The sequence below is a fragment of the Cottoperca gobio genome, chromosome 10, assembly GCF_900634415.1.
Source record: "Cottoperca gobio chromosome 10, fCotGob3.1, whole genome shotgun sequence".
Lineage (NCBI taxonomy): Eukaryota > Metazoa > Chordata > Actinopteri > Perciformes > Bovichtidae > Cottoperca > Cottoperca gobio.
Window position 1 is genome coordinate 13499865 of NC_041364.1, and position 26890 is coordinate 13526754.

General features: G+C 40.1%; 1 protein-coding gene across 3 annotated transcripts in view; it reads left to right on the forward strand.

The window, feature by feature from the left end:
* spock1 (SPARC (osteonectin), cwcv and kazal like domains proteoglycan 1) overlaps positions 1 to 26890 on the forward strand; it is a 90401-nt gene that overhangs the window by 45250 nt on the left and 18261 nt on the right. For all 3 annotated transcript variants that reach the window (XM_029442372.1, XM_029442374.1, XM_029442373.1), the window contains 4 exons: positions 23 to 68; positions 10228 to 10308; positions 22787 to 22901; positions 25292 to 25424. In XM_029442372.1, the coding sequence (XP_029298232.1) occupies positions 23 to 68; positions 10228 to 10308; positions 22787 to 22901; positions 25292 to 25424 (375 nt within the window). The remainder of the gene's footprint in view (positions 1 to 22; positions 69 to 10227; positions 10309 to 22786; positions 22902 to 25291; positions 25425 to 26890) is intronic.

The following is a 26890-nucleotide window of genomic DNA, read 5'->3' on the forward strand; positions in this document are numbered from 1 at the left end:
CTTGTGTTGTGCTTCCACACAGGATGACTACTTCAAAAGCTGGGCTCCTGCCAAGTCTCTGGATCAAGGTGAGTCCTGCTGTTTGTGTGTAATTCCAATGTTTATATGTATGCATACTGTGTTTGAGACTGAGGGTGAATAACTCACTACTCTGAGTACTGACTGAATTGAATTATTGTTCAGTAAGCCTTGTTTAATGTGCTCAGACACAATATATTCTAATCTAAATGAGGAAAATCAGACACATTGGCTGATGTTACACTGTAAAGACGATCTAAACTACAACATGAAACACGGAAACAAATAAGAGGTTTGACATATTTTGTTATTACAAAAAGGACAAAATGACATTATTTTTCATGACAAAATGCAAGTAAGCAGCGGCGTCAGTAGGAACCTTCATGTCGTCTCTTCCTGAACAGTAATCCTCATTTACCCTTAGTCAAGAGGGTTATTTTCTTCAGCTAAAAAACCCCATCTCACAGAAAGAGGCTAATGTAGTGATTACCACCAAGACCTTAAAGGAGTGCTCTCTTTTTATTTTTATATTTTCTGATCCTTTCAGGTTATTTGTAGCAGCCTTTAAAGGCATCTGCTATAACTGAATATAGTTGTAATTAGTTGTGCCACACAGGCTCATTCACTCCCATTTAACTTCGGTAAACAAAATGTACATGTTGAAATTGCTGCTATCTGCTTTAAAGAAAGAACATCATATGCAGGTAAAACAATAAATATCATTAATTAAAGGTTATAACTGTATCTCATTAGTGCAAAACCATCTGCTGTATAAAACAGTCATCTAGAAAATACACAGAAACAACATTTTCAGAATGTAGTTAGGATTGAAAAACAAATGATTGCTTTGCTTCTTTCAGTCTTCAGCAATGTTAATATACTGAGGCTGGAATTTGTGGTTTTACTTTTATTTTATGTTTACTTCACATTAATCATACTTCACTCTGTCTGGTTTACACTCTACTCTACATGCACTCTAAATTATCTCATTGTGCTCATTAGTAAGCTGTTGCCAAAAGACATAGGTGTGTGTGTGCGTGTGCGTGTGCATGTGCGTGTGCGTGTGCGTGTGTGCGTGCGTGCGTGTGTCTTTTTCCAAGGCCAAACACTGCTACTTTTTCCAGTTACATACTGCTTATGGACTTACTATAGCTGCAACGCCAACTCCACTTTTTCAATCACATTCAAGTGTGTAATGCTCTTAGACCCCCAGTAACTCTTGACTAAACTCAATTATTGCAAACACTCGCTTACACTCTCATTGTCTCATATACACACACACACACACACACACACACACACACACACACACACACACACACACACACACACACACACACACACACACACACACACACACAGTTTGGGGGGTTGATTGCATTGCAGCTCTCTGAACAGCACAACAGACTTTAAATATTTCTAACACAGAGTTCTGTTCTGTGTTGGCTTGGCTTGGTTTTGCATATCTAGCACAGAAACTGTAACTCTTCAGGGAAAGACTTGCTGAGCAGGTTTATCTGGGCCAGCTCCTCATGGATACTGTGCCTAATGAGAACAGCCTCGCCTAAGTGCATCATCATTCTAGAGTTACATTTTCTGAGAGAGAACTAAAGACAAAAAGTAAACAGAGCTTCATTTTTTTCTAGCCAGGGACTAAATACATCAGATGTTATGGAGGAACCCTCTGTGCCAAAATCAAGATGTAGCACTTGTACAGAGGCCTGACGCTCAAACAACGGACTAGTAGAAAGAAATATTACTGGAGAGCTACGGATGACACACTCTTCTCCAAACATGGAGGATCCTCTTCGTTTCTCACTGCAGACAAACTGTCGAATCCAACTTGATTGTGTCTCTCAACTATACTTCTTATACTTCAATGTGTTGTTCTACAGGGCATGCATTAACATGTTGCGTTGAAGTTTTACTAACCTGGGGACCTGGCCACTGACCACTCATGCTGGTCAGTGGACCTATTTTTAGCAAGAGACTACAGTAATTATTTTGGTTAGTACAATGTAAGTGTAACCAATAGAGCCGATGGCCCGAGCTACACAAATAAAGTTTACTAGTTTTTCTTTAACCGTGGCAGGAGACGGAAAAGCCCAGTTTTAGAAGCCATTTCATACATCAACATTTACTACGTTTGGAAAAATGTAATGAATTCTTCCTGAAAGCCCTTTCCTTCTCTAAAATGCCTCTTGGCTTTTACACTGCCCACTTCACACGGTACACTCAATGCATGCGAGTCACTGCAACATTTTGACAGGACATAGTGAGGTGACTTTGTCCTTTTGAGAATGTGGCATCTGTGCCCTTCTCTGAAGAGACATTCAATATAGTTGAAACATAGAGCTTTGTGCCAATTAGACCCTTTATTGGAGTGCATAAAAAGATTTTTTCTCAATCTTCTTATTGCCTGGTTCATGCTGCAGCAATGCACTTCAGCAGCGATGTGACTGCTCCCCTGCTGCGGAGCTGCGAACATCGCTGTGCACGGCACAGTTACTCCCACACAAACAGCCCACCTGGGAGTAATGGACAGCAAAACAATTAGATAGTGAATAAATAATGGGAATCAATCAGACATCTGTTCTGTTTTGGGAACATTTGCGGTTTTCATGTGTCTGAATTGCCTCAAGTGGGTCTTTTACTGGTACCAGAGAACCCAAGTGCAGATCAGTGTCTGGAGGCAAAGAGTTGCATTTAATGATACAAAGTTCAGTTTGAGCTCCAGGGGGTCCAGTGCAGAGTGGAGCCAGGGAATGGAGAAGGCGGAGGCAGGATGGGGTTTAGGGATGAAGCCAAGAGGGGAACGAGCAGGCTGGAGAGCAAGGAGACGGGCACAGGGAAAAAGACAGGATCCAGGCGACAGAGGCAGGAGTCAGGCTGGAGGAAATGTGAGTGCAGAGTCTACGATCTGGCGATGTGTAGGAGTCAGGACCGGAGCTTTATAGCACAGTTGATAGGATTGTTGGCAGCTGGCCGCCTGGCTCCCACACCCCAGTCTCCATTCCTGCAATGACGCACACACAGGGGGAAGGAGGAGAGACTGCAGGCTAGGCCAAAGTAGAGGCCATGACAGGATCCCATTTTCACCCAGCTGGTACCACAGACATCACACTCATAAGTGTTAGCTTCACCTTTTGACTCAAGCCAGCGTCAGCTTGGAATACGAGTCATCCAATGTGGGACATGAACAGAGGTGGAAGAAGTATTCAGATATTGTACTTAAGTAAAAGTACTAATACCACAGTGTAGAAATACTGTGTTTCAAGTAAAAGTCATACATTCAAAGTCTCACTAAAGTAAAAGTACAAAAGTATCGGCATCAAAATATACTTAAAGTAACAGAATATTATGCAGAATGGTCAATTTCAGAATATATATTATATTATTGGATTATAATTAGTGATGCATTAATGTGTTCATCACTTTATTGTTGCAGATGGTAAAAGGGAGGGGGGGGGGCTCATTTTAATTACTTTATATAGTGCTAGGTACTTAAGTAAATGTACTTAGTTACATTTCACCACAGGGCATGTTGATGTCTTCCTGGAAATTGTGATCTCATACAATTCTATGTGTGGTCAGATGATCTCACAATGATATTGAAATGACACGTGGGGCCGCAGCACTGACTTGTGGATCAATACAGCAGAAACTATAGCGCCATCTGCTGATCTCAGTTTGACTAATGAGTCATTGGTCGCCCTTGGAGACTAATCAGCAGCAGGAAGGTTGATGCGGGAGAATCCCGACTCCTGATGAATCACTTGGCGATTAATGCTTCCCTCTGTGACATCTAATGAATAAAATCAGTGGGATCACAAATTACCTGTTGGTGATACCGAACAGCAAGCGATGAAATCCACCAGTGGTAAATCTGTTTTGCAGACGTCTTGTGGCTTAATGAGGTCCAGCAGTTGATGTGTAGCTTATTGTGGAGCTGTGGTAAATATGTATATTAGACCATGCTAATAACATACAGTATGCTGTTAGTATCAACATGTCAGGGTTGTGCTGTTGATTTAGTTTTGCATATTGTCCTGGTATCTGTGTGACATTGTTTTCCTGTACTGTAGCTGTTTGGCGACAGCAGGGATTTAAAATAATTGTTTTTCTCTCCTTTGTTTGTAGCTCGTATATTTCTTCCTAGACTGTGCTTTTTGCTCTGAATGGCTTTCCTGACTTCACATTAAAGCCTTATTTTACACAGGCTTTCTGCATATTACATGCTTATGTTGATGAATAATGTACGTTGTTATGTGTATTTTAATCTTATAGACACTTTCTGTAATTTGCAGTAGGTTTGATAATGGTTTTGGGATGATGACGCCCGTTTTGTTTTTAGATTGGAAGCTCCACCAATGCACTGCTGTGTAAGCTGAGTGTGATGTCGGTGATACTGTAAGTGCATTTAAAACAGAGCAGGATGTCTGTTGTTGCTTTAAATCAGTGTTGCTAGAATGACATTCGTGCCAACATATGTAGTAGCAACATGGGATCACATAAGGAAACTTCATATGCAAACATTTTTAGACTGAAGAAGTCCTGAATGTAGCTTCATGTGGAGGGGAAGTTTTCTGTCTGGCAGGAAATATACTAATTCAACAGAATCTTATATAAAGTGCTGCTTACCACAAAATATATTCATTCAGCAACCCAGCTTTGTGTCTGCCTTCTCTTTGCAGTCACAGAGTTCTCTCTCTCCTTTCTGCCTCTTCTTTAAACATTAGCCTCACTTTCTCTAAATTCTCTCATCAGCTTTCTTCTTCCTATTTTCAGGCCATCTATCTCTCACCCCCTCCTTCGCGTCATATGCCTGTGTCTCTGTTCCTTGTTTACTCCAGAGTTTTCTATTGTTTCTGAAGTATTGAGTTCATCAGATGGAAATTATATAATGATGAACAATGGGTGACTGTGAATCAACATACCACAGTGACGTAAACACACACACACACACACACACACACACACACACACACACACACACACACACACACACACACACACAAAACGAAAAGCCTGTGAAAATGAGTGGTTATTCGTTTTCAAACATATTTGATTAATATTTTACGAGGTTTGGTTATTATTATCACATTTCCCCCGTGTAATTTAAGTCTCACATCTTCTCTTTTTTCTTTCATCAGCTTCTTTTGCCCTGCAGAATTTCTTTTTGTAGAAAGACTCACCAACATGCTGTCTCTTCAGCTCTACTAACAAATTCTTTATCTGTCAGAAAGTGCAATTTCGACCACAGCAACTCAGTAGGGATCTTTTCCGCATATTCATAGCACACACTGCCATTCAGATCTAGAGTCTCTATGGGTGCCATCACTCAAGTTTCTAGCTAGTCAGATCTCTGTGGCTGAGATGGAAAGTTTTGTGTGTGAAATTAATATTTAATTAAAGTAATATTTCAAATAAAGTAAACTTTGCATTTGGCTTAGATGAAGAAAATATGATGAAACTTTTTGCTTTTCAAAATATTCAAATTAAAAACAGGAACAGATTAATGAATAGTATATACTAATTATAATTAGATTAATAATATCTGCATTTTAGAAAAACATACAGAAACAGTACTCAAAGTGCAAATATTAATATATATTTCTCCATCATGCATGAGAGAAGATTGGAACGTACTCGTTTCCATGGTGACAGCTCATTGACCTGCCTATCTGCCCGTCATGGACCCGTTAGTCTTCTCTACATGTTGTGCTTCATGCTGAATGTAAGGAGGTAGGTGTGTGTGGGTGACACTGGCCTGTGTCCCAGACAGCCCAGCTCGCCCCGTGGGTGTAATAAACATACATCTGCTGTACTTAGATCAGGGATTCATGTTCATGGTGCACAAACTCACTGCCCAGAGCAGACCCGGGACCAATGAGTGGAAAGTTATGTTGTGTAGAAAACGGTTAAAGTTTTTACAATAGAGAGCAGAAGTCTCAACGTCAGCATCTGTTCCACTAGAGTCTGTAACTCTATGCAATCCATCATTCATCATTTCTGAAACAATAAGCGTATATGTATATATAATATATCGTAAGACAAACTGCTACCCTCTACAGCTCATTCGATATGGAATTTAAACCTTTTTGATTTAAATTTCTATAAAGATTTCCCAGCACCACAGCAGGGTCGTAACTTTGTCCATATCAATACAATTCACCAACAAGTTAATTGGAGATTTTCTCAGTTGCCTTCCTGTGAACCGAGTTTTATGATATCAGAACTAACAAAAATGTTGAGGCGTAAGCTCCAGAAAATCTATTAGGAAGACCTTGTGTTGTGTTGTCAAAGTACTTTCTCCAAGTCCAGGTAAGACCTTAAGATAATTAAGTATAAGTGGATAGCTTCTCCTCAGTGTTTTACATTTCAGTAAAATTGATGAGTCCAAGATTTGGCAATTTTTGTAAAGGCAGGCAAAGGAATATGAGCACACACACAAACACACCAGTCTTTTTTAGTTCACTTTGGTTGTTGATTTTGCTCTCCGCCCACCGGTGACTGACTACAGCAATCTGGAGTGAGAGAAAAATATCCACCATGTACTGACATTTACTTTTACTTTTCTGATTTACAAGGAGCCACAAATATCTGCTGTCAAACAATCAATCAAAACAATTAATACAACGCGCTCACTCGCGCAAGCTGAAGTCCACTGCCGACTGTAAAAGGCAAACTTTCTGTCATTTACATGAATTACAATTGTATTTTTTTTCTTCTTTAACTGAGCTGTGATACGGTAACAACTGACTGCTTTTCCAGCCATGTAAAAGCACTTAACGCTGCACCTTGTTCAAACTCTGAATTGTATGTATTACTGGTTTTCTGCATCTGAATTATTTCCTGCTCGGCCCCTTCTGTAATCGTTGGACAGCTGCCCTGAAAAGGTCTTTAAGCCCGAGCGCAGACACAAAGACAAGAGGAGAGAAAGCGTTGGAAAGCAGATGTACTGTCAGAAAGACCAATGTAAGAATCAGTATTCCAGCTATTTTTATTCTCCGTTCTTGTGTATAGGCAGGCTCGAAACATTTGTGAGGCTGTGATTGCAATACATTATCCAGAGAGGGGAGTCAACGGGAGGATTACAAATGGCTGGTGGTGCCCCATTATCACAGCCAGCCCAGAGGCGCACAGGAGGCTCAGACTGGCAACCCATGCTTGGAAGACACAAAACAGACAAAGACAGGGAGAAGACAATACAAGTCCACAATTTTCAGGTGTTAACTACTTCTGTCCGTTTGCCTAATTAGATTGCATAGTGAATAAGTGGTTGCCATGGGAACCGTGTTGGCAGCACACACAGAAGCCGTTTTGTGACGCTCTCTGGCTCAACGGTAGCAGCCACAAACAAAGCCTCGGAAATCTGGAGCTTCCAAATTGCCAATCAGCCTGATTAGACATGACATTGTGTTTTCCCGAAAGAGTGTTTGTCGCTGTTATATATTTCATCAGCCATTTCTCCACCTCACGAGGCCTCTATCTCTCTGAAGATGTGTTGTCTGTCTGCTCCCATCCCTCATCTGCCCGTCTTTAATCCCCCCAAACTCTGTCACTGCTTCTTAATACATTCTCATATAACCATCTTTGATCTGTGCCTGGAGGAGCGAAAAGAATTAGAAAGAGCGAAACTGATAAGAAAAGAGACGGATAAGGCAACAAACAACAGCGAGCACCTCAGGTCTGTGTATTAAATAGAGTGTAAGCTGGAGCAAGAACAAATATCTCATTTCAGTGTAATGTGCTAAAGGTTTGTAGCTTGCTCTCACGGCGTTCTTTAAACATTGTTTACCGCACTGATTTTAATGGCTTGTTGGCCACATCATAAAAAGTGACTCAGTATCCATGACTCTCGGCTGCGCTCTTATCGCGCTCTTCCAGAGGTGTGAGAGCACACAATGTTCAGTCTTAACACGCAAATGGGACTATCAGCTAAAAGCGCACACGTACATGCTACAGTGATTTCAGGCGTAATCTGTCAATTTACCAGTCTCACACACATACACACACACACACACACACACACACACACACTCACACACACACACACACACACTAGTGATAATCCATGATACCTGGAGCACAGAGGAAAGAAATGCACACTGTCACACAGAGGGTGTTGTTAATTTAATGAAGAGATTAAACCAATCATATCAGCACAGCAGTTACATTTCTATTTAGGATGGAAAGGAAGAAGAAGCAGTGAGGAACTAGTGGCTCAGAGAAATGGTGATTAAGAAATAGTAAATGTTGGCAATGAGCCACAGTGAGGAGAGTGACTTCCTTACTGCCCTCCACTTCCAGTTTAGAAAGGCAGAGGCAAAACCAACAACAAACTCAAAGCGAAATGAAGCTGTGAATCAATAGAGTGCAGTGCGTGAACGCTGCTGAACAGGCTGTTTTCAAGGGGAGATACACATAGCAGTAGATCACAAAGAGCAGACATGTTAAACTCGGGGGCCCGCGGGCGGGAACTATTATATTCGGCCTGCGATATTATGAGTATTATCCAATATGTCTATCCTGTTCAATAAATGTTGACCCCGTTTGACCCTCGACGTAGTCCCAGTATTTTGGCCCTCTCTGTGATTGAGTTGGACACCCCTGACATAGAGGGAAGACTGAATGTGCGAGTTGGTATGTGTGTTTTGATTCTGCCCACTCTGCCCCGTACACAACAGAGCCTCCAATGATCACCGTAATCTAGGATAAATTATTGTCAGAGGATGTGAGCAGACAGGCGTCGCTAGCGATCATAGCACAAGCCTTCAGGCTCAATGCCAGCTTGTGAAAGTGGCATCGGAGAGTCTCGAGGGAGGAGATACAAAGTTATACAGATACAAGGCCTACAGAGAGTGTTCAAGAGAGATTTCCTGCACAGAGGATAACTCAGAGATAAGGAAGTCATCCAATAATGAGGAGGAGAGAAGTTTGGCAAAGAGCATCGAGAGGAAAGAGTGGAAGAATAATGAATAGAGAGCGTATTGACGAAAAAACAAAGTTAACTTTTACCCTCTCTCACACACACACACACACACACACACACACACACACACACACACACACACACACACACACACACACACACACACCTCCTTACTTTTTCCTGGTTATTACAGTCCATATTCAGTCCTTGCTCATAAGCCTCGCCTCGCTGATAAATACAGGAGATGGATGAGTTTTGGAGTTAATCATCTCAGGGTGTTAATGTCACAGCCTACAGACAGACATGACAAACTCCCTGTACCTCAGTGTTTGGCTGCTCTGTTCCCTCCCCGAGGCTCTGCAACCACTGGCCTGCCTCCATATGGGATGTTGTACAGCAGTGTGTGTGTGTGTGTGTGTGTGTGTGTGTAAGAGGGAGGATGGATTAGTGTTTTTGTATCAGGATTGATAGGTGCATTACTTTGCTTTCCCTTGGCTGAATCTACTTGGTGTTGCGCTCAGTAATGATGCTGCGATGATTATACCTTTCAGACGAGAAAAATAATGTTTGTGTCACTTTGCAGCGACTGCACCGAGTCTGGCTTGGGAGTTCAGAATATCTTTCAGGAGATTAAAAGCATTATATCAAAACAAACTTGTTTTTGTTTGTTAAATCGGGGACCTGAGTTAGATCAGCACATTTAACCACCACATTAAGTACAGAGCGGGATCCGGGAGGCGATTAGCTTAGCTTAGCATAAGATCTCTCTCCAAAGTTAAAGAATAGCTCCAACCCTTAGTAATTAACACAGTTTATTTCTTTTATCTAATCCGTAGACCTAACTGTAATTATTTCTCTATATAAGTGGTGTCAGGCAACGAGCAGAGACGTTACATTGTAGTTTTTACATTAGTGTTTGTGAATGGATTTAAAACAAGGGTGATAAATGGTGTTAATTAGAGAGCTTTAGAAATGCTGGTAGGTGTATTTATCTAAATTTGGATAGAGCCAGGCTCTGTGCTTCCTTACAGTATCCATGCACAGCTAAGCTAGTTGACTACTGGCTCCAGCTCCATTAATGCACATCAATGCTCCATTACAGTGATATAGATCTTCTCTTCTAACGCAAAGAAACGTATCTCATAAATGTATCATATGTGAAACAAATCTTACAACTAAAGTTGAAAGTTGGAGTTGAGAAATGTTGAACTCTTACTTCAGGCACATATGAACTATAATAATTATCCCTGGTTTTTTTTTATGTCTTTCTGTAGAACGAGAGGCCGAAGCTGGCAGATATGGAGACCCAGGAACCAAAACTCACTCGAGCTCAGCCAAGAAGACAGTACAGGATGGTGAGTTCGGGGAAACATCATTTTCGTCATCATCAGGGTGTGGAGGTTTTTGTTGTTGTTGAAGAAATAGCTTCAGCCAACATGCAGCCATGTTTGTAACCATCATGTTCTTGTTGTTACAGCTGATTTGACTAATCTGATTTAGCTCTCATATACTCTATGTGTGGTTGAGCTATAATGATCTCAGTGCGTAATGACGTAATGTATCTTTAATAGTGAGATCCACAGTCAGATCATTTCAGATTACCAGGTTTAATGAGAAATTAATGCTTTATATTCATGTTCCAGACTGTAGCATTACTTTACACTAAGTTTAAATGATTCTGCGCTGGTGTCTCAGCTGCAGATCCCATAAAACAGTGGGTGTATTACAGAAGTGTTTAGCACAATTAGTTATCCACCCTGTCTCAGGTTATGTGCAGAGATGTCAGTGTGGAAGAGAGAGAGATAACCGAGCTCACAGCTCGTCAGCTGAACTGGATAGAGCATGGCGAATGCACACAGGATGATCAAAGCTAGCCCCTTCAGTAACATGGAGCTATATACAGGGTTAGCTGCAGTACTAACATCATGGTCTGTTAGTGCAGGCTAACATGAGATTTGTAATTTCAGATTTAGCAAGTGGGCAATGATAAATCAAAGTAAATATTCCCCCTCTTCAGGACACATGCATTGTCGGTTCTGGTGTTTACGTGGAGTGAAATCCTCATCTGAACAACTATTTAACAACTACATTATGATTAATCACTGTTTGAAATGTATAAGGAAGTAGTGTGCAATCTATAAAGATATAAAGGGTTCATTTACTAATTTACTTCTTAGTCAAAGCAGCTCATTGACTGCTATTTAATTTGATAATAATGTAACAAGAGTGATTGATGAAATAATTTCTTAAAATAATATACACAGTAATAATTAATAATAAAGAAAGATATATGAGTTATAGTAATTCATAAATAGCCACATAAAACAATGTGTGAAAAGGTAATAAAAAATGGATTCATTCATTATATTTTGTGTCATGGTGAAAAATCACAAGGCTAATATACCTTGTGATTTAACAAGACTCTCATGTCCACTTACTTGAACCTTCTGACATGGCCCAACCATAAAACCTGGTCTAAGTTACAAGAAGGCTCCAGGCTGCTGCTGAAATCAATTGATGAGTTGGTATATGAGAAAGTAAATGGGGAAGCAATTCATCAATTAAATGCAAATTAAAATGTCATTGATGCACACATTACGTTTTGTTCGTTAGGTAACTAGGAAACCAATTAAACAGTGTTTTGTGTAATTCAATGGGAGATAAGCTGCATGGTAACAGAAAGCCGAGATAAATCTACAAAAAGAGCCACAGCCGTATTGTGCTGCTGTGAGATTCAGAATGAATAAATAGTGTTGCTTTCTCACTGCATCCTCATGTACTTGAGTCAGTTCATACACAGATGTTTGGGTCTGTGGTGAAGGCTTGGTTATTTTTAACCATTTTTCTTGTTATCAGCTGTGATTGAAGCAGTTATAACACTGTAGAGCTACGTCTTTTTCAGTTTTCAGGGAGCGCTTCTTTCGCTTAGAAGGCTGCAATTCAGAGATTCAAAGATTGAAATTGAAGCACATGCTTTTGATTGAGAGTGCGTTTGTTCTGAAAAAATTGTGAACATGTCAGATAGTGAGCTGTGAAAGCCAGAAATGTCAGTGGTTCATATAAATGTAAGTGAGTCACCCGTTTATGTGTAATGAGCAAATAAACCTTACTATTTTGAGATTTTGAATCACATTTAACTCTCCATTCTTCCCTTGTCTACTATGTGGAGCGAGTCAGTGTGCTTAGGGTTGCTGGGGGCATAATGTGTTCAGATAAGCACACAGGCTCTCTTTTAGAAAACATGTAAAAAAAAAAAAGAAAAAAGAGGAGATTGAAAAGGGTTTTTAAACTTAGATAAAGTGAATAGAGTCTGGCCTTTCTCCTATTTGTGACTTTACTGCTTTCTTTAGGTCAAATGATAATCTAATAGGACTCATAGAGCTTTGGTATGTCATATCTGGTACAGCTGTTTGTTTAGTTTTTTACAATAAAGATTGTAATTGGATAATAACGGGAGAGTAGAATAGATGGAGGTAGAAATGCAGGGCTCTGATATTTGTTATCATCCATGCTCTCTCTCGCTCTCTCTCTCTCTCACACACACACACACACACACACACACACACACACACACACACACACACACACACACACACACACACACACACACACACACACATCTTTCAGCTTCAGATTAATGAATGCCTCAGTCCGGGAGAGGGCAAAAACATTGAATTATCCCTGACACTGGAGGTGAGGCAAGAGGCCAGATCTGTCATCCACCTAAACCACCTGTGTGTGTGTGTCTGGTGTGTGTGTGTGTGTGTGTGTGTGTGTGTGTGTGTGTGTGTGTGTGTGTGTGTGTGTGTGTGTGTGTGTGTGTGTGCATGTGTGTGCATGTATGAGAGAGAGAGAGGACAGAGGAAAAAGAGGAAAAGATCACAGTGTGTGGATGAGACAAAGAATCAGGCTGTTAGTCAAGTGTGTGGTCTTTCATTGTGACCTCTCCTGAAAGGTCAAACTGACACAAACTCCTCGTCTGGCAGCAACACATGGTCAGTTAAGGGGGGGATGTAAAGCAGAAGAAAGGAGTCTGCTTGTACAAGTGCAAAATAAAAAAATGTATGAATAGAATACAATCTTCACTTCCTGCACAGCTGCAAACCATTCACTTTTAACTCTGCCAATGTCAGTCAATGAGTTTGATTCTAATACAAAAGAAGAATTGTATTATATTTCTCTAAGTAATTTAAAGATTGACACATCATTTAAAGACATTCTTGGTCTCCAGAGGATTCATTCTGGTGATCTCATGACTTTTCCTCATCAGGTCAAAATGTTACTTTGTCCAATACTTTGGTTAATGACCAAATACCTGCAAAACTAATGACATTCTCATCAGCCTTAGCTGTACTTTGTCTTTTATGATAAATATTATCATTCTAAAACACTAAACTAACATGGCTACCTGCTAAACATCAGCATGTTAGCACAGCAGTGCATAAGTACAGCCCACAGAAGCTTTAGCGTAGCTGCAGACCCTCACTGTGTGTTCAGACAGAATGCAAAGCAAAATTTAGAGGTCAATGGTAAGACGCAATTAGTCACAAATTCCCTCCGGGCAGTGAAGAGTGATGATGTTTATGCTTTAGCAAAAACATGTGCGTGTATCCCTAAGCTTTACAAATATACTTCCTAAACGTACAGTCGAGAGGACAAAGAGAGAGACTGGATGAAGAAAACAGAAAGAGGTGAAGTTTCTGGTGAGTTCAGTCAGAGGCTGACGAACACACAGACACACTCCCACACACGGTCGGTGTGTCCATTGTTAGCTAGCTTACCACTAACTTCTGGACATTTGGTACATTGGCTGTTTAGGGCAAATTAACAGAGACTGCACAAATGGTTCAGTGTATTCACATGAATGAGGTGTGAATCACACCTTCAGCCTTGTTAAAATATGGACTCCTGAACTGGCTGTTATCAGAAGCTCATTGCTCATTTTGGCTAAACTGTCCTTTCTTTGTGTTGGTAGACAGTTATTTACATCAGCCATTGTGTGTGCACCTCTGACTCTGTGTGTGAGTGTGTGTGTGTGTGTGTGTGTGTGTGTGTGTGTGTGTGTGTGTGTGTGTGTGTGTGTGTGTGTGTGTGTGTATGTTTCCTCCAACAAAGCTAATTTCATGCATATTCTATTTTACTTCTGCTCTCAGTTCTCCATGATGATGATTAGAATTATAAATGCACTTCAAGCAGAACAGTTTATGTACAACTTTATTTAGACTGTAACAATTAACAACTTCTACCTGCAATGAATGTCCTCGCCCCGCGCACCTCATCCTTAAATGCATCGCTGCTCCTTTGCTTTGAAGTTGCCTTCAAAGACTGTTTGATTATTCGCTTTTATACTGTTCCTTTAAAAATGATTTGCTGCCAGCAACAACTTCACAAAACATCCTATTTCAGGGCTTTTCACAAAGAAGTGAGTGTGAGTGTGCTGTTGTGTGTACAATGGCAGTGTGGCAGTGATGGATATTTAGTTTGTAAGTGATAGTCGATAGCTGTTCTCCCTCCCCAGATATTTTTCTCCCGTAAACCACTGTGGCTTCTTCTCTGACATTCACACTGACACATACTGTATATCTTCTCCATTCCAGCTACATCCACAATAATATAATTTGCTCATGTTTTCAATAATTAATTTTATGGATGGTGACTCCGTTCTATCACTGCGTCCTCCCCAAGGCCCTCTCTGTGCTTTCATCCCTCCATCATTCCTCGCTGCCATCGCTCCAGTGCCTCTCATAGGCCAAACAGTCAGACCCTGAGGAAGAGTTTCATTTCCTCCTGATCTGTTTGTCTTTATGTTTCTCTATCCCTTCATCTCTTGTTTTTCTCTGTAGCCCCCCAGGTGAAAGAGAAGAAACACCTTTTTAATTAGTTTATCAAAGCCTGAAAGTGATGCTCATTTTTCTAATACCCTTCAGAAATCTGTCTTCTGGGAATTGTTGTTGAAGCTGTTTATTTAATTTCAAACTTGTTTATTTGCTATTAGAAACAGTGGCTGTGGGGAGCAAACAATGGAGAGCAATGGAGCACGCTGTCGATAAAGGATCCACCCATACACACAGGTTACGAAAACACCCCGTTGACCCATGTCCAATTAAATTGAGGTCACCCTCTACTCTCTGACAGGGCTTGTTGGCAATGTGGCCTCTTCTATTGGACTCTGACTATCTTTATTATCCAATCACTGCACTCCACTCTGGCCTTCGTCCAGTATTAGAGGACACAGGAACACAGTGTTTTATCTTACCCTTCTCTTCTCGAGCCACTTTTTCCTGTCTCTTAAGTAACATTAATGGTAAAAGGAAGACAGAGAACAATTCTCTAGGAGACAAGAACGGGGTTGAGAAAGGCAATTTACTGTCAACTTTAATTGTAATAAAATGTTACAGTTTCAAGTATAATGTGCTTTTCTGCCAGGAATCCACTTGGAAGTTTTGCAGCAATTAAATGGCCGGAAGTTATGTTCAGGGTTGGATCATCCAGGAAAGAAGAAGAAGTTTAAAGAAGTATTTGTTTGCACATCGTAGACAATAACTGCCATAAGTGCAGCTTGCCTCAATGATTAATAGTGAAACGATACTGACACACTAATGCAGTTAACAGTGAATCAAAGACCAATTATACATTTTCCCTGTCATGGCATGGATCAAAACCATGACCTTGTGTATTACAAAGTAATGCACATTGAAATTCCCCTCAAGGGTATCCACATAAAACAAAGTTTGTAATTTAATGACTTGTCTTTGTATTGATCTGGACTCCAAGTCATATAACTTCCAGTGTTCACTACAGCTTTCCTCAGTAGTCAAAGGGATGCGAAAGACAATATTGTTGGACATACAGTAGGTACATACAGTGGGTATTTTGTGAGAATAGCAGGTCAAGTGTATACATCAGTTAATCTGTCATGAAGAACTATTTGCATTCCAAATCAAATATCCAGTCTTTGAAAGCTTGACATCTGCACAAGTCAAATCACTGCTACATCAGAAATTAAACAATTCTATGGTTTAATTATTTTTATTGAACTTTAATATATACAGACGCACTAAGCTGAATAAGGATTGGTTTCTTATGCCAACAGTATGTTTCTAGCTCTCCTCTGGCTGACTGTTTACCCTGTGGCTCCCAGCAGGCTCTGAGCTGTGGACTTGGAGCAAGAGAGGGAGTCAATATATGAACCTACTTCATCCACAGTTGGTGAAATGGAGGCTCAATGTGCACAGGAGAGCAGTGTAACTGTAGGGGTGTTGGCAGGAAGACTGTGCAAGGGCAGAATGATGGTTTTATTGTAACACTGCCACACCTACACGCACAGAGGAACAAAGCTATGATTGCCAAGGCATTAGTACGACAATGAGGAGAGCTGGTGACCGTATAAAACCACACAAGTAGGTGTGTGTGTGTATATATGTGTGTGTGTCTGTATGTATGCATATATATATATACACACACACACATATATATATATATACACACACATATATATATATATATATATATATATGTGTGTGTGTATATATATATATATATATATACACACACACACATATATATATATATACACACACATATATATATATATATATATACACACATATATATATACACATATATATGTGTATATATATATATATATATATATATATATATATATATATATATATATATATATATATATGTGTGTGTATATATATATGTGTGTGTATATATATATATGTGTGTATATATATATATGTGTATATATATATATATATATATATATATATATACACACACACATATATATATATATATATATATATATATATATATATATATATACACATATATATATACACATATATATATACACACACACGTGTATATATATATATATATATATATTTATTTTTTTATATATCTATATATACACATGAACATGAAGATTAAGGCCATCTTCATGTTCAGCCAGATTCATTTTTTTGTCAGATAATAAAAGGTGCAGCACAACTTTTGATTTCAGCTGGGAATGTATTTTCTTTTATGTACTTGCTGCTCCCTGAGCATGCGCTACCAACCATGGACTATATTGATTCTCCCCCCAGTATATAAAAGCTGATTTTACCAGATGGTAGCTGGGATGATGCTGGGTTTGCAGCAACCGCAGTGCTTTCAAAGCATGATGCAACACAGCAGTGTAACGGCCATGAAGTTTCAATGTCAAGAGATTTAATAAAAGTCTGATTGTAAAAAGTGTCACACCCTGCAATGTACAAAGGTAGTTCAGTCAGATGATGATATATATACACATACAGTACACACATATACAATGTATGTAATATTTTTACTTTTACATAAATGGATTCATTTAAACTGTTTTGTTTTGTTTTGTTTTATCACAGCACTAGTTCATTCAGAGCACTTAAATAACTTACGTTAGCTGAGGGACATTAGCTGTTTCTTTCTTGCTTCACTACAATGTGTCTATTATACATGTGTATAAACAAATGTTTGAAAAAAACGCCCAGCACCAAACTAAGAAGTGTAAACGTGCCCAACTTGAATTCAAACTGAAGACATTTCTGTCTATTTGTTAATGATGTGCTGTTGTATTGTGCCCTCGCTGCCCTCAGCTACAGCTTCCTTTTGCGTCACCCCCACAGACTGGAAACCCAGCACCCAGGGGTCATCAGTCAAGCCTTACATATGGCCAAGGACAATGGCTTCACAAATTGGAAGTGGTGTCTGTGTGCAGAACTGTTGCTCTTGCTCACAACCCGTAGCTGTAACATTATAGAGAATACACACATGACTTGCTTCTTCCTGTTTTTAAATCCCTTATCAGCTACCAATTTCAAAGCACTGTGTCTCCACAGTTTCTCCATTAAGCAGTGTCTGATGAAGAATCATAATACTTCACGCATACACAGACACACACACAAATCATTTACACTTGTACATTTGGCAACGTCTTATCAGCAGCAGACAACCTTGTTCATTTACATAAATCAATAAAGATTTTCAAGGTAAGAAATGTGGTTTTGAGTGTGAAAATGAGTTTGACTCGGCACTTTGAAATGAATGGATATACAATAGGACATGTCAAGCTGTTGACTTATTCACACACACTCACGGATGAGAATAAAGTCATACTTAAGATTAGAAAGAAGAGAGCGGAGTAAAAGGAGATGAGAGACTCTTATTGAGGAAAGTGAAAGAGTGGTGGCGAGAGTGTGCTGCAGTGCTCCTGCATTACAATTGATTGGCTGGTTTAACCGCCAATGCTGCTCACTCGAGCTTTAAATAGACGGATAAAACTCTCTTTTACCCTTCACTTTCCCATTCGCCTCTCTTCCCTGCCTCCTCTTCCCCCTCTTCATCCTGCCATTTTCTCCTCTCCTCATATCTTCTCTTAGTTCTTCTTTTTGCTTCTCCTTTCTTTTCCTCTCCTCCATTCTCCTCTCCCTTCTCTTTATTTGTTGCTTCTCTTTTCCTTTCCTCTTTTCTCCTCTCCTCTGCTCTTATAGATACCATAAATATTTAAATCACATCAGCTGAAAACGATTTCACATTCAGAGCATCATTGTCTCTCCAAATTAACTTTTACTTTTTTTTACTGTTTATGAGAAAGTTTTATCTGTGTAATCATCTACATGTGATGCTCCGTGTACTTGTGTGTGTGTAGGTGCATAAAATGACTCTCATTTGTATGTGTGGGTCTGATGTCCAATTTGTCTGTGAGTTGAGGTCACACACTAATCCTAAATTGTCCTCCAATCCTGTTAACCAGATACGAGCCTCCTTTTCCCCGATTCCTACTCTCCTCTCTCCCTTCATCTCTCATTTCCTCGCGCTGATAAAGTCATTTTGCAGCAAAGTGAAATAAGATGGGTTTCCTCCAGCACTGATAGATGGAGGTGAAGACATGCCCAAATAAGCGAGCGATAGAAACACACAGCCGATCAGAGAGCTATCAGGAGGAAGGTTAAATATCATGGCTTTTCATTCTAGTGGCATATGAGAGGGCACATGTGTTTTTGTATCTGTGTATGTGTTGTTCAGATTGTAAGGAAACAAGTGTTTTGCTCAGTTATGACAGATGTGTGCAGTGTACTATCTCTTCCCATGAGATTATCTAAGCCTCACCATCTTTATTGTGTGTGTTCATTCCCAAAGATAAAGAAAGCTCTCCCATATCCTTTGACAACTCCAGATATGTTCAGAGTTACGTGTATTGAGAGCTGATATGTGTTCATTCCTTCTTATAGATGGTTGTTGATATTACAGCGTTACTGCGAGCGAGGACAAGAAAACTGATATTGTGTGTTGTGACTCTAGCTGATTTAACGCTGATAAACCAGCATGTAGACTGCAGCGTAGTGTGTGATTAGGTCAGAAACTGCTTGATGTTCCCAGCAGACACCAGCTGTCGCTCAAACACAACCCATTAGGCCCTGTTTTATGGTTTTAGTAGACTTGTACACAGTGGTGGGCCGTCAGGGCCAGCAAGGCCTTCTCTGCTGGTATAAACATCATCAGAATATAAATTTAATTTTGATATATTTTTTCCACAAATATGTAATAAATTATTCCCCATAGTCTATTCTCTTCATTTCATAGCTTTCCTCTTGGTTGCGCTGCTTCCAGCCTCAGATCGAGATGTGGAGGGCTGGCCTTTATGTTAGAGCTTTTATCCAATCATATTTCAGCCATGATGTGTTGCCAGGGTCCAAGAAATCTGCCCTGAGGCCTTCAGAATCAACAGTGCGGGCGCCTGTAGCTTAAAGTGAACGGAGACAAAACTGTGGCGTTAGCCAATCAGATGTCGAGTTGGGGACACAGGGGGCAACTAGAAGGCGTACGATAACGTCAGCACGTGCACGTCTTTTGATTGGATACGCACTATTGAGAGGCAGAGCTATGCAGAGCTAGCAAACTTTGAACAAGCTAGTTTGTGTAGATTTCTACAAGCTGTTTTTTCAACCCACAATGGCTGAAGGAGGAGAAGAGATCGATTTGGTCGCAGATATAATTACAACGCCATTTTTGAGACAACATTTTCAAGAAAAGCTAGACATCGTGAGAAGAGAAAGGCCAACTCCGACGCTAGCGAGTCTATCCCTGTGCCTACTGCTTCTGCCGAGCGGTCATTCTCGGCCTTAAAGCCAATTAAAACTTATGGCAGAAATGCTACTGGACAGACTCGGCTTTCAGCATTGGCCTCCATGTCTATAGAACAGGATTTATTGGTGGAACTGAAACGCACAGATGGACTGTACAACAGAGTCATTGAAGTCTTCTTGAGGAAAGAAAGGAGGATGGATTTTGTGTTCAAATAATCAGTTGTTTTTTTATAACAAGCATTTTGTTTTTTGACAAATATATAAAATGTTCGATGCTTCTGCAAGAGATGTAAAGATGTGTGTGGCGCACTGGCTCAGCTGTGCGGTAACAGTACTCCAGGATACTTGTTTAATTGTTTTGGTTTAACCTTTATCAAAGTGGACATTCAAGGCTAGGAATACACTTTCACCACTGTCGCAAAGATATCCTCATGAACAAATGCACATTATTTGTTTGTTTTCTTTTATTTTCAGTGAATAGTTTTTGTGTCTTTATTCTTTATCGTCACGTTTCTTAAATGAAACTGCTTTAGGTGCGACAATGTGCTGTTTAGTGAACACACTTGTTAAAGCTCACATACTTTTAGTGGACTTAATAAAACTTTGTAGACTAATCCCTTAAAAGCACCTTTTATTTTGAAGTGTTGACAGTATCCTAGCGATCTTAAAGCTGGTAGTTTAACACTCTTAATTGTAAATGCAGATTTATTGATTATAAATGCTTCAGAAATATTAATATAACTCTGTTGTACTTGACTATGTTAAGGTGATGCAACACCCGGATATACTGCGTTTATGTCTAAATGTATAGTTTATAGAGCCATGGCGTCATAATGATGGTATTAAGAGGGGGAATAATTCAGATAGAACTGTGTAGGACATCACTGAAGGTCTAGGTGGGAAATTCACGGCCCGCCACTGCTTGTACATAACGCACGGCTTTGATCTGTACAATCTGTACTGTCGTAATTACCTTTGTTAGTTAGTTCACCATGGTTACAGCATTTGGTCTTTGTATGCGTTTTAAAACCCTTTTTTTATTATTATAGTTTTGTTCATTATGAAGGCTTCAACCATTCTCTAATACATATATGGTACAACCTTTGTGATTGACAGGGTTAACATGACCTCCAGTCCAGAGTCCACTGCTCTTGAGTGAACTGGACTTTACCATTTAACATAGGTTCAGGACCAGAACCACACCTAACCATACCTCTGATCATCTGTCAAGCCTGCTTGTACCTGTTTATCCCATCCCGTTGTTCTTCAATGACAAACCATGCTTCGTGCTTAATCGCACCATTGAATCGATCCAAAAGTTTAGGCTTATGTTAACTTTGAAATCGACTCACTATGAGTCCCGAAATGCAGATGAATCCGTCCGATTCAGGAGATGATCTATTTGAAAGCGATTCTCCTCCAGCCACGATATCTCTCAGCAGTCAGACCAAGCCGATTGCACTCCGTGTGCACATAGCGAGTTTTAGCGAGCTGTCCTCCTTGCATCAGCTGTCCTAATATCCACAATCGAAACCCAAAATTAGACACTGGATCGTGACCCCTCACCAACGCTCGTCTTTCAACTTCACTCAGCTTTATTAAATATTGCATCTTCTGCAATTTGGATATTGCACTAGTCCATTTTGAGAATTAGATAAAATTGCGATTAATTGTTTAGCCCTACTTTCAAGGCCTTACTTCAGGAGGGAGAATACCCACTCAATTCTTGAATCACAAGCATTTTCACTAAGTCCTCTGCATTGTCAGAAACATTTCTGGCCATTTCTTTCACAGCATCCAAACTGGGCATTTCACATCAAACTATTCAAGTCCTTGGCCAATGGTCGTCTCAGGTATGCTGCTTCTACATTCGCAACAACTTGAAGATTCTTGCTGTAGTATCTCATGGTTGTTTGCACTTATTGTAGGTCGCTTAGGACAAAAGTGTCAGCTAAATTAAATGTAATGTAACAAAGTCTGTCAAAGTCTCACTTCAGCTCCATTTAAATCTGTTGACTCTTTTGGCGGTCTGTAATCGACTCCTGAGACGAACCTCCCACATTGTCCTTCTTCCCGGCCTTCAATATATCCAATCACTGAATGACCAAAAGGAATCACTTCCTCCTCCTCCACGTGCATCTCCTTCCTCACATTCATTCATCAGTCCTCAACATTCAATATCTACAAATGTCATTAAAGTCACATTGTTGTGGTGTTTTCCTTGCTGGTGATAAAGTTGTAGTCACTCTCTTTTACTGTCACTGTGTCATCTTCACCTCCTGTTTTTTCTGTGAGTCAAATGAAAGTGGGTTTGTGGTGTTAGCCTAGTGTGAAATGATCTGCTGCTTTGATCTTTTGTCACCCTGGACACCGGCCAGCTGTGCCTGGCTGCCACAGCAATAATGTCACTTTGGAGATTGATTTGGAAGAAGATGGGGTCGACGCTCAGAGAAAATAGTCCTCATTAGGCAGCTCACACCGTGGAAAACTCAATGTTTACTTCATACCTTTTATCATTCTTCTTACCCGTCTGTTTCTCAAACTCATTATGTTTCTTCCTGCTTCAGTTAGTAGACCGCAACAATCTGCCAGCTGGAAAACCAAAAGAACAGATTGATGTTTTGCTGCATCAACATTCAACTTCAGCACTGCATTGTGCTGATGCTCCTTCTGTGCATGTTTCCACCTGCTTATTTTTATCCCTGATCTCTCCCCGTAGGTCCAGATGCCACCAAGGACCCCTGCCTGAAGGTGCGATGCCCTCCTCACAAGGTGTGTGTCAGCCATGACTCTCAGACAGCAATCTGCACCAATCACAAGCAGCCAACTCACAGGTAAGGACCTGCAGTGTAACATTGTATTAACCCTCGGTTTTACTGCTGTGGCTCAGCAGGTAGAGTCGGCCACCCACTTATCTCAGCGTTAGCAATTTGATCAGTAGCTCCACCTGTCTTCGTGTCGAAGCGGCAGCGCTGTGTGAAAAGTACCATCAACACTTATCACAGACATCGAGCATACTGTATGGTAATCCATTTGATTTCACAATGTGTTACATCTATAATATAATATATATGCTAGACCCTCAGGACACGTTAAACAAATTACACTACGCAGAAGCATGCGATAGAGTATTATTTTGTGTCTTGTGTCTAAGAATCTGCTTCAGTGACTGACAGACACATATTCTCAACACCAATTAATTTGATCAAACCATCTTTTTGCTCTCTGGACTCTTTCAGCAACCAATTTGTTTGTGTGTTCAACCTTTTCATGTTGCCAATTTTAAGGTTTTCAATTTAACAGTTCAAGAAGCATTTTCCTCAAAAGACTTTTAATGTTTTTTTCTCTTTCTTGGGTTTAATTGATTTCCTCAATTCATTAGCTTCGAAGATGCTTGGTTTTAATGCTTTTCTTGCATTGCCTTAATTACAAGTCCTATTTGCTGCTTAATATGTCAAATTATTCACGTAAAATCAGTATTTCCCCAACAGCATCACTCACTGAAGCTTTGGACCATGGTATTATTTTATGTACGAGTTAAATAAATCGAGGTAATTAGCATAACACAGATTAAGTGTTCTCTCAGAGGGAAAATACAACTTTGTTGCTTTCATAAAATCTAAAAATCTAAAATCCATAAGCAAATGATTTTTGTTCTTTACTAAGACACTGTCATAACAAAAGTTCTCAGCCAAACTTCTTCTTCTTCTTAGAATTATTATAGTTCTTGTCTTCTATTATTGGGCAATAATGTTTGCCTGCCAGCTTGGACTCCACATTAGCATCGAGCTATAATTAAAAAATATTACGGAGTCTTGCAGTGTTAATTGGTATGCCTCTCTATCCTGCTGTGAAGGGCTGTAGTACCGTCAAATCAGAAGTTTCCAGTTTAGAGCAACATGGAAACCCTCAGCAGGGGGTTGTACAGTGGTATATGAAGGCGAGAGAGAGATATCCCTTTCTTGTTTCTGTTTGAGGCTAATCTGTCTAAAGAACGTCCATCAGCTCTTCTGTCTGTAGCTGTCTCTCTCAGTGAATAATTGTAATGCATGCACTAATTTCCCTGTTCAAGCCAATCCCTCCCTTCAAATCACACTAATGATGAACATATTTGTGCGCTTCAGTGCATTTATGCCAAGAGTACTTGAAAGGAGAGGAGGAGAAGCATGGGATTTGATGGGGAGGTAAATTAGGGGAAATATCTCAAACATCAACCTACATGTTGCATTGTGCCTCCAGTTTACCTTATCTGCCAACACTGTTTTATTTATCAGTGCAGTGTGCGTGTCTAATCTGCTGTGGCAAAGATAATCACCCGGTCGTTGAGTGTGACACCTCTAAAGTACCAAGAAAGCGGCTTACACGCTGTATGATTTGAATGTTGTAGTTCTACAGAGCAGGATGTCTCTAAAGGGATTGAATGATGAAATCTTACTCAATACATTTTTTGTAAATGAAAAAAATATATATTTGAGTTTATATTATGAAAAAAAGTCCTTCAAAAGGACATTTTCTTTTTTCATAATGACCAGAAACAGTGCTGCACACTTCAGTCAGTATAAAATGACAGTCCACTGTTAGTATTGTAGGAATGTATGTATGCGTGTGTGCGTGCGCGTGGTAAAAGAGTCAGTGTGCGGGAGTTTTTAGATTGAGATTTTAGAGTGGATGTGAAAGCGGTTGTAAGACTTTGGAGTCTCCATCTGGTCACTTCAGTAGTTGATGTTCACTTTGCTGTCGTCACATTAGTTTCACTGTAAAGAGTTAATCTGCCTCTAATTCCATCTCTGCTCGATGGATCAGGAGGCAGCAGGGTTTTCAGTGAGAGCACTTAGATAGAAAATTGCTGCAAGATTTGGATCAAACGCAATTACGCTCATTATTGAAAAGGCCTCGATGGACCAATCAGGATTCGCTCTGCTTCTACTGACCCTGACAAACCAGAAACACTTTTAAAACTTTCTGCTAGTTTGAATAATGTTCCTGCCTGGAAAGTTATTACTGCGCTTCAGTTCTCTCTCATACATTCATTTATGAGTGTCATGTTAAAATGCAATATTTACACCAGAAAGAAGTTGGCTCAAGCACTGTAGATATTATTGTTTGTTCTGTGTTTTTATGTAGGAGACCTCATCTTGTTTAACTGAGTAATGTCAAATACATTGTATTCGTGGCTGTTTTAATTTAATTATTGTTTCCCCCACCAATTCTCTCTCTTTCTCAGTGTGAAACCCAGGAAAGGCAGTGCAGGCCACAAGCACAGGCTTGAAGCTGGTGCTCATGGGAAATGTAGGCTCTGCTCAGGTCTCCAGTCAAGTCCTGTGTGTGGATCTGATGGACACACCTACTCCTCCAGGGTGAGACATCCCTTTTTCCATTTATCTCTCTCTAAGTCTCTATACTTTCTCACTTTAACTGAGTCATTTTCATTTTTCCTCAGCGAATATTATTTATCAATAATTCAGATTGTTTTCAACCATAAAATCAGGACCGGGTTGCTTCAAGACATACAGCAGCGCTTGAAGAGCCACTAAATTATTTAATTTGTGGTGTAAATATTCAAGATAATGTGTACTTTGTTCTTTTTCTTTATAAATTATATTTTAATTGTTTTCATCTGTTGCCACCTTTTCACTCTGCTTCCTTATCTTTCTCCTGCCTCCTCTTCCTGCTGTCCCACTTTACCATCTATGTATCCTCCACTGCAATATAAATGAAGAAGAACAGGGTCAGCCATCAGAGGTCTTTTAAGCAGTTAAAAATCATCTCAGGATTATTCAGGAAAAGCTCTCCAACCACTATCTTCTTATCTGCCTCATTTCCAGCTGATGACCTCTGTTTGTATTCTCACTCTCTGCTACATAAAATTATGCAAAGCCACAAACTCACATGTCATTATAGTGGAGAAAAGAAAGACAAGAAGGTAATGAGCAGAGGAAGTTCAAACTGAGGAGGTGAAGAGGGCAATAAGGTGGCTGGTTTGTCCTTGGTTTACAAGACTTTGGATTCTTATTGACATCCACATTCATATTGTGTTGGTTGCAAGGGTTGAATCACACCCCAGAACACAGGAACTTCAAACAAATGGATAATACAAGACATCACTTGAGCTGAATCAAAATCGTTCTGACAGGAATATTGGCAAATTAGAGTAAGCTATGGGCTTCTCAGGATGCCTGCACACTGTTGTGACTTGCTCAGTATTATTTATTAATTGCAGCAACAGTAGTGTCTGAGGAGAAAGAATCAATAAAAGCAAACCTTTTAGAGGAGTTCAACTGCGGCCATGTTTTCTCTGCTGGGAAGCGTGTCGTCCATCCACACATCAACCGCCTTTTTCCAGCTCAGCTCTGCTGGAAGTGAATGGACTTCCAGACATTTTGAGGTCCTGTGGTTTTCAATTCAGGGTTGAAATTCAGGGTTAAGCATCCAACGCAAAAGTGAAACAACATGAAATTGGAAATTTCAATCCCTTGTGTATGAGGAAGTCGGGCTGTTTCTAATGACCTGTCTGCCTGAAGCTGTGCCGAGGAGGAAAAGTATTGAAGGAGAAACAAGAGAAAGAACGATGGGGATGGGGAGGGCTGGGAAGTCCCTCTGGTCACTGCGGTAATTTAGTTGGAGGGGTTCAGTTAGCTCGTGGAGTGATGGCTCCCTGTGGCCCAACTTAAACTCTGCTCACCAGTGTGCTGCTGGTCTCAAGCTTATTCATGTTTTATTATTACATTACATGCCTCCCTCATCGTGACCGCACACACACACTCAATATACTATTAAGAGGACAGTGCTCTTATCTCCTGAGAGACTTCAGCCCACTAAGTTA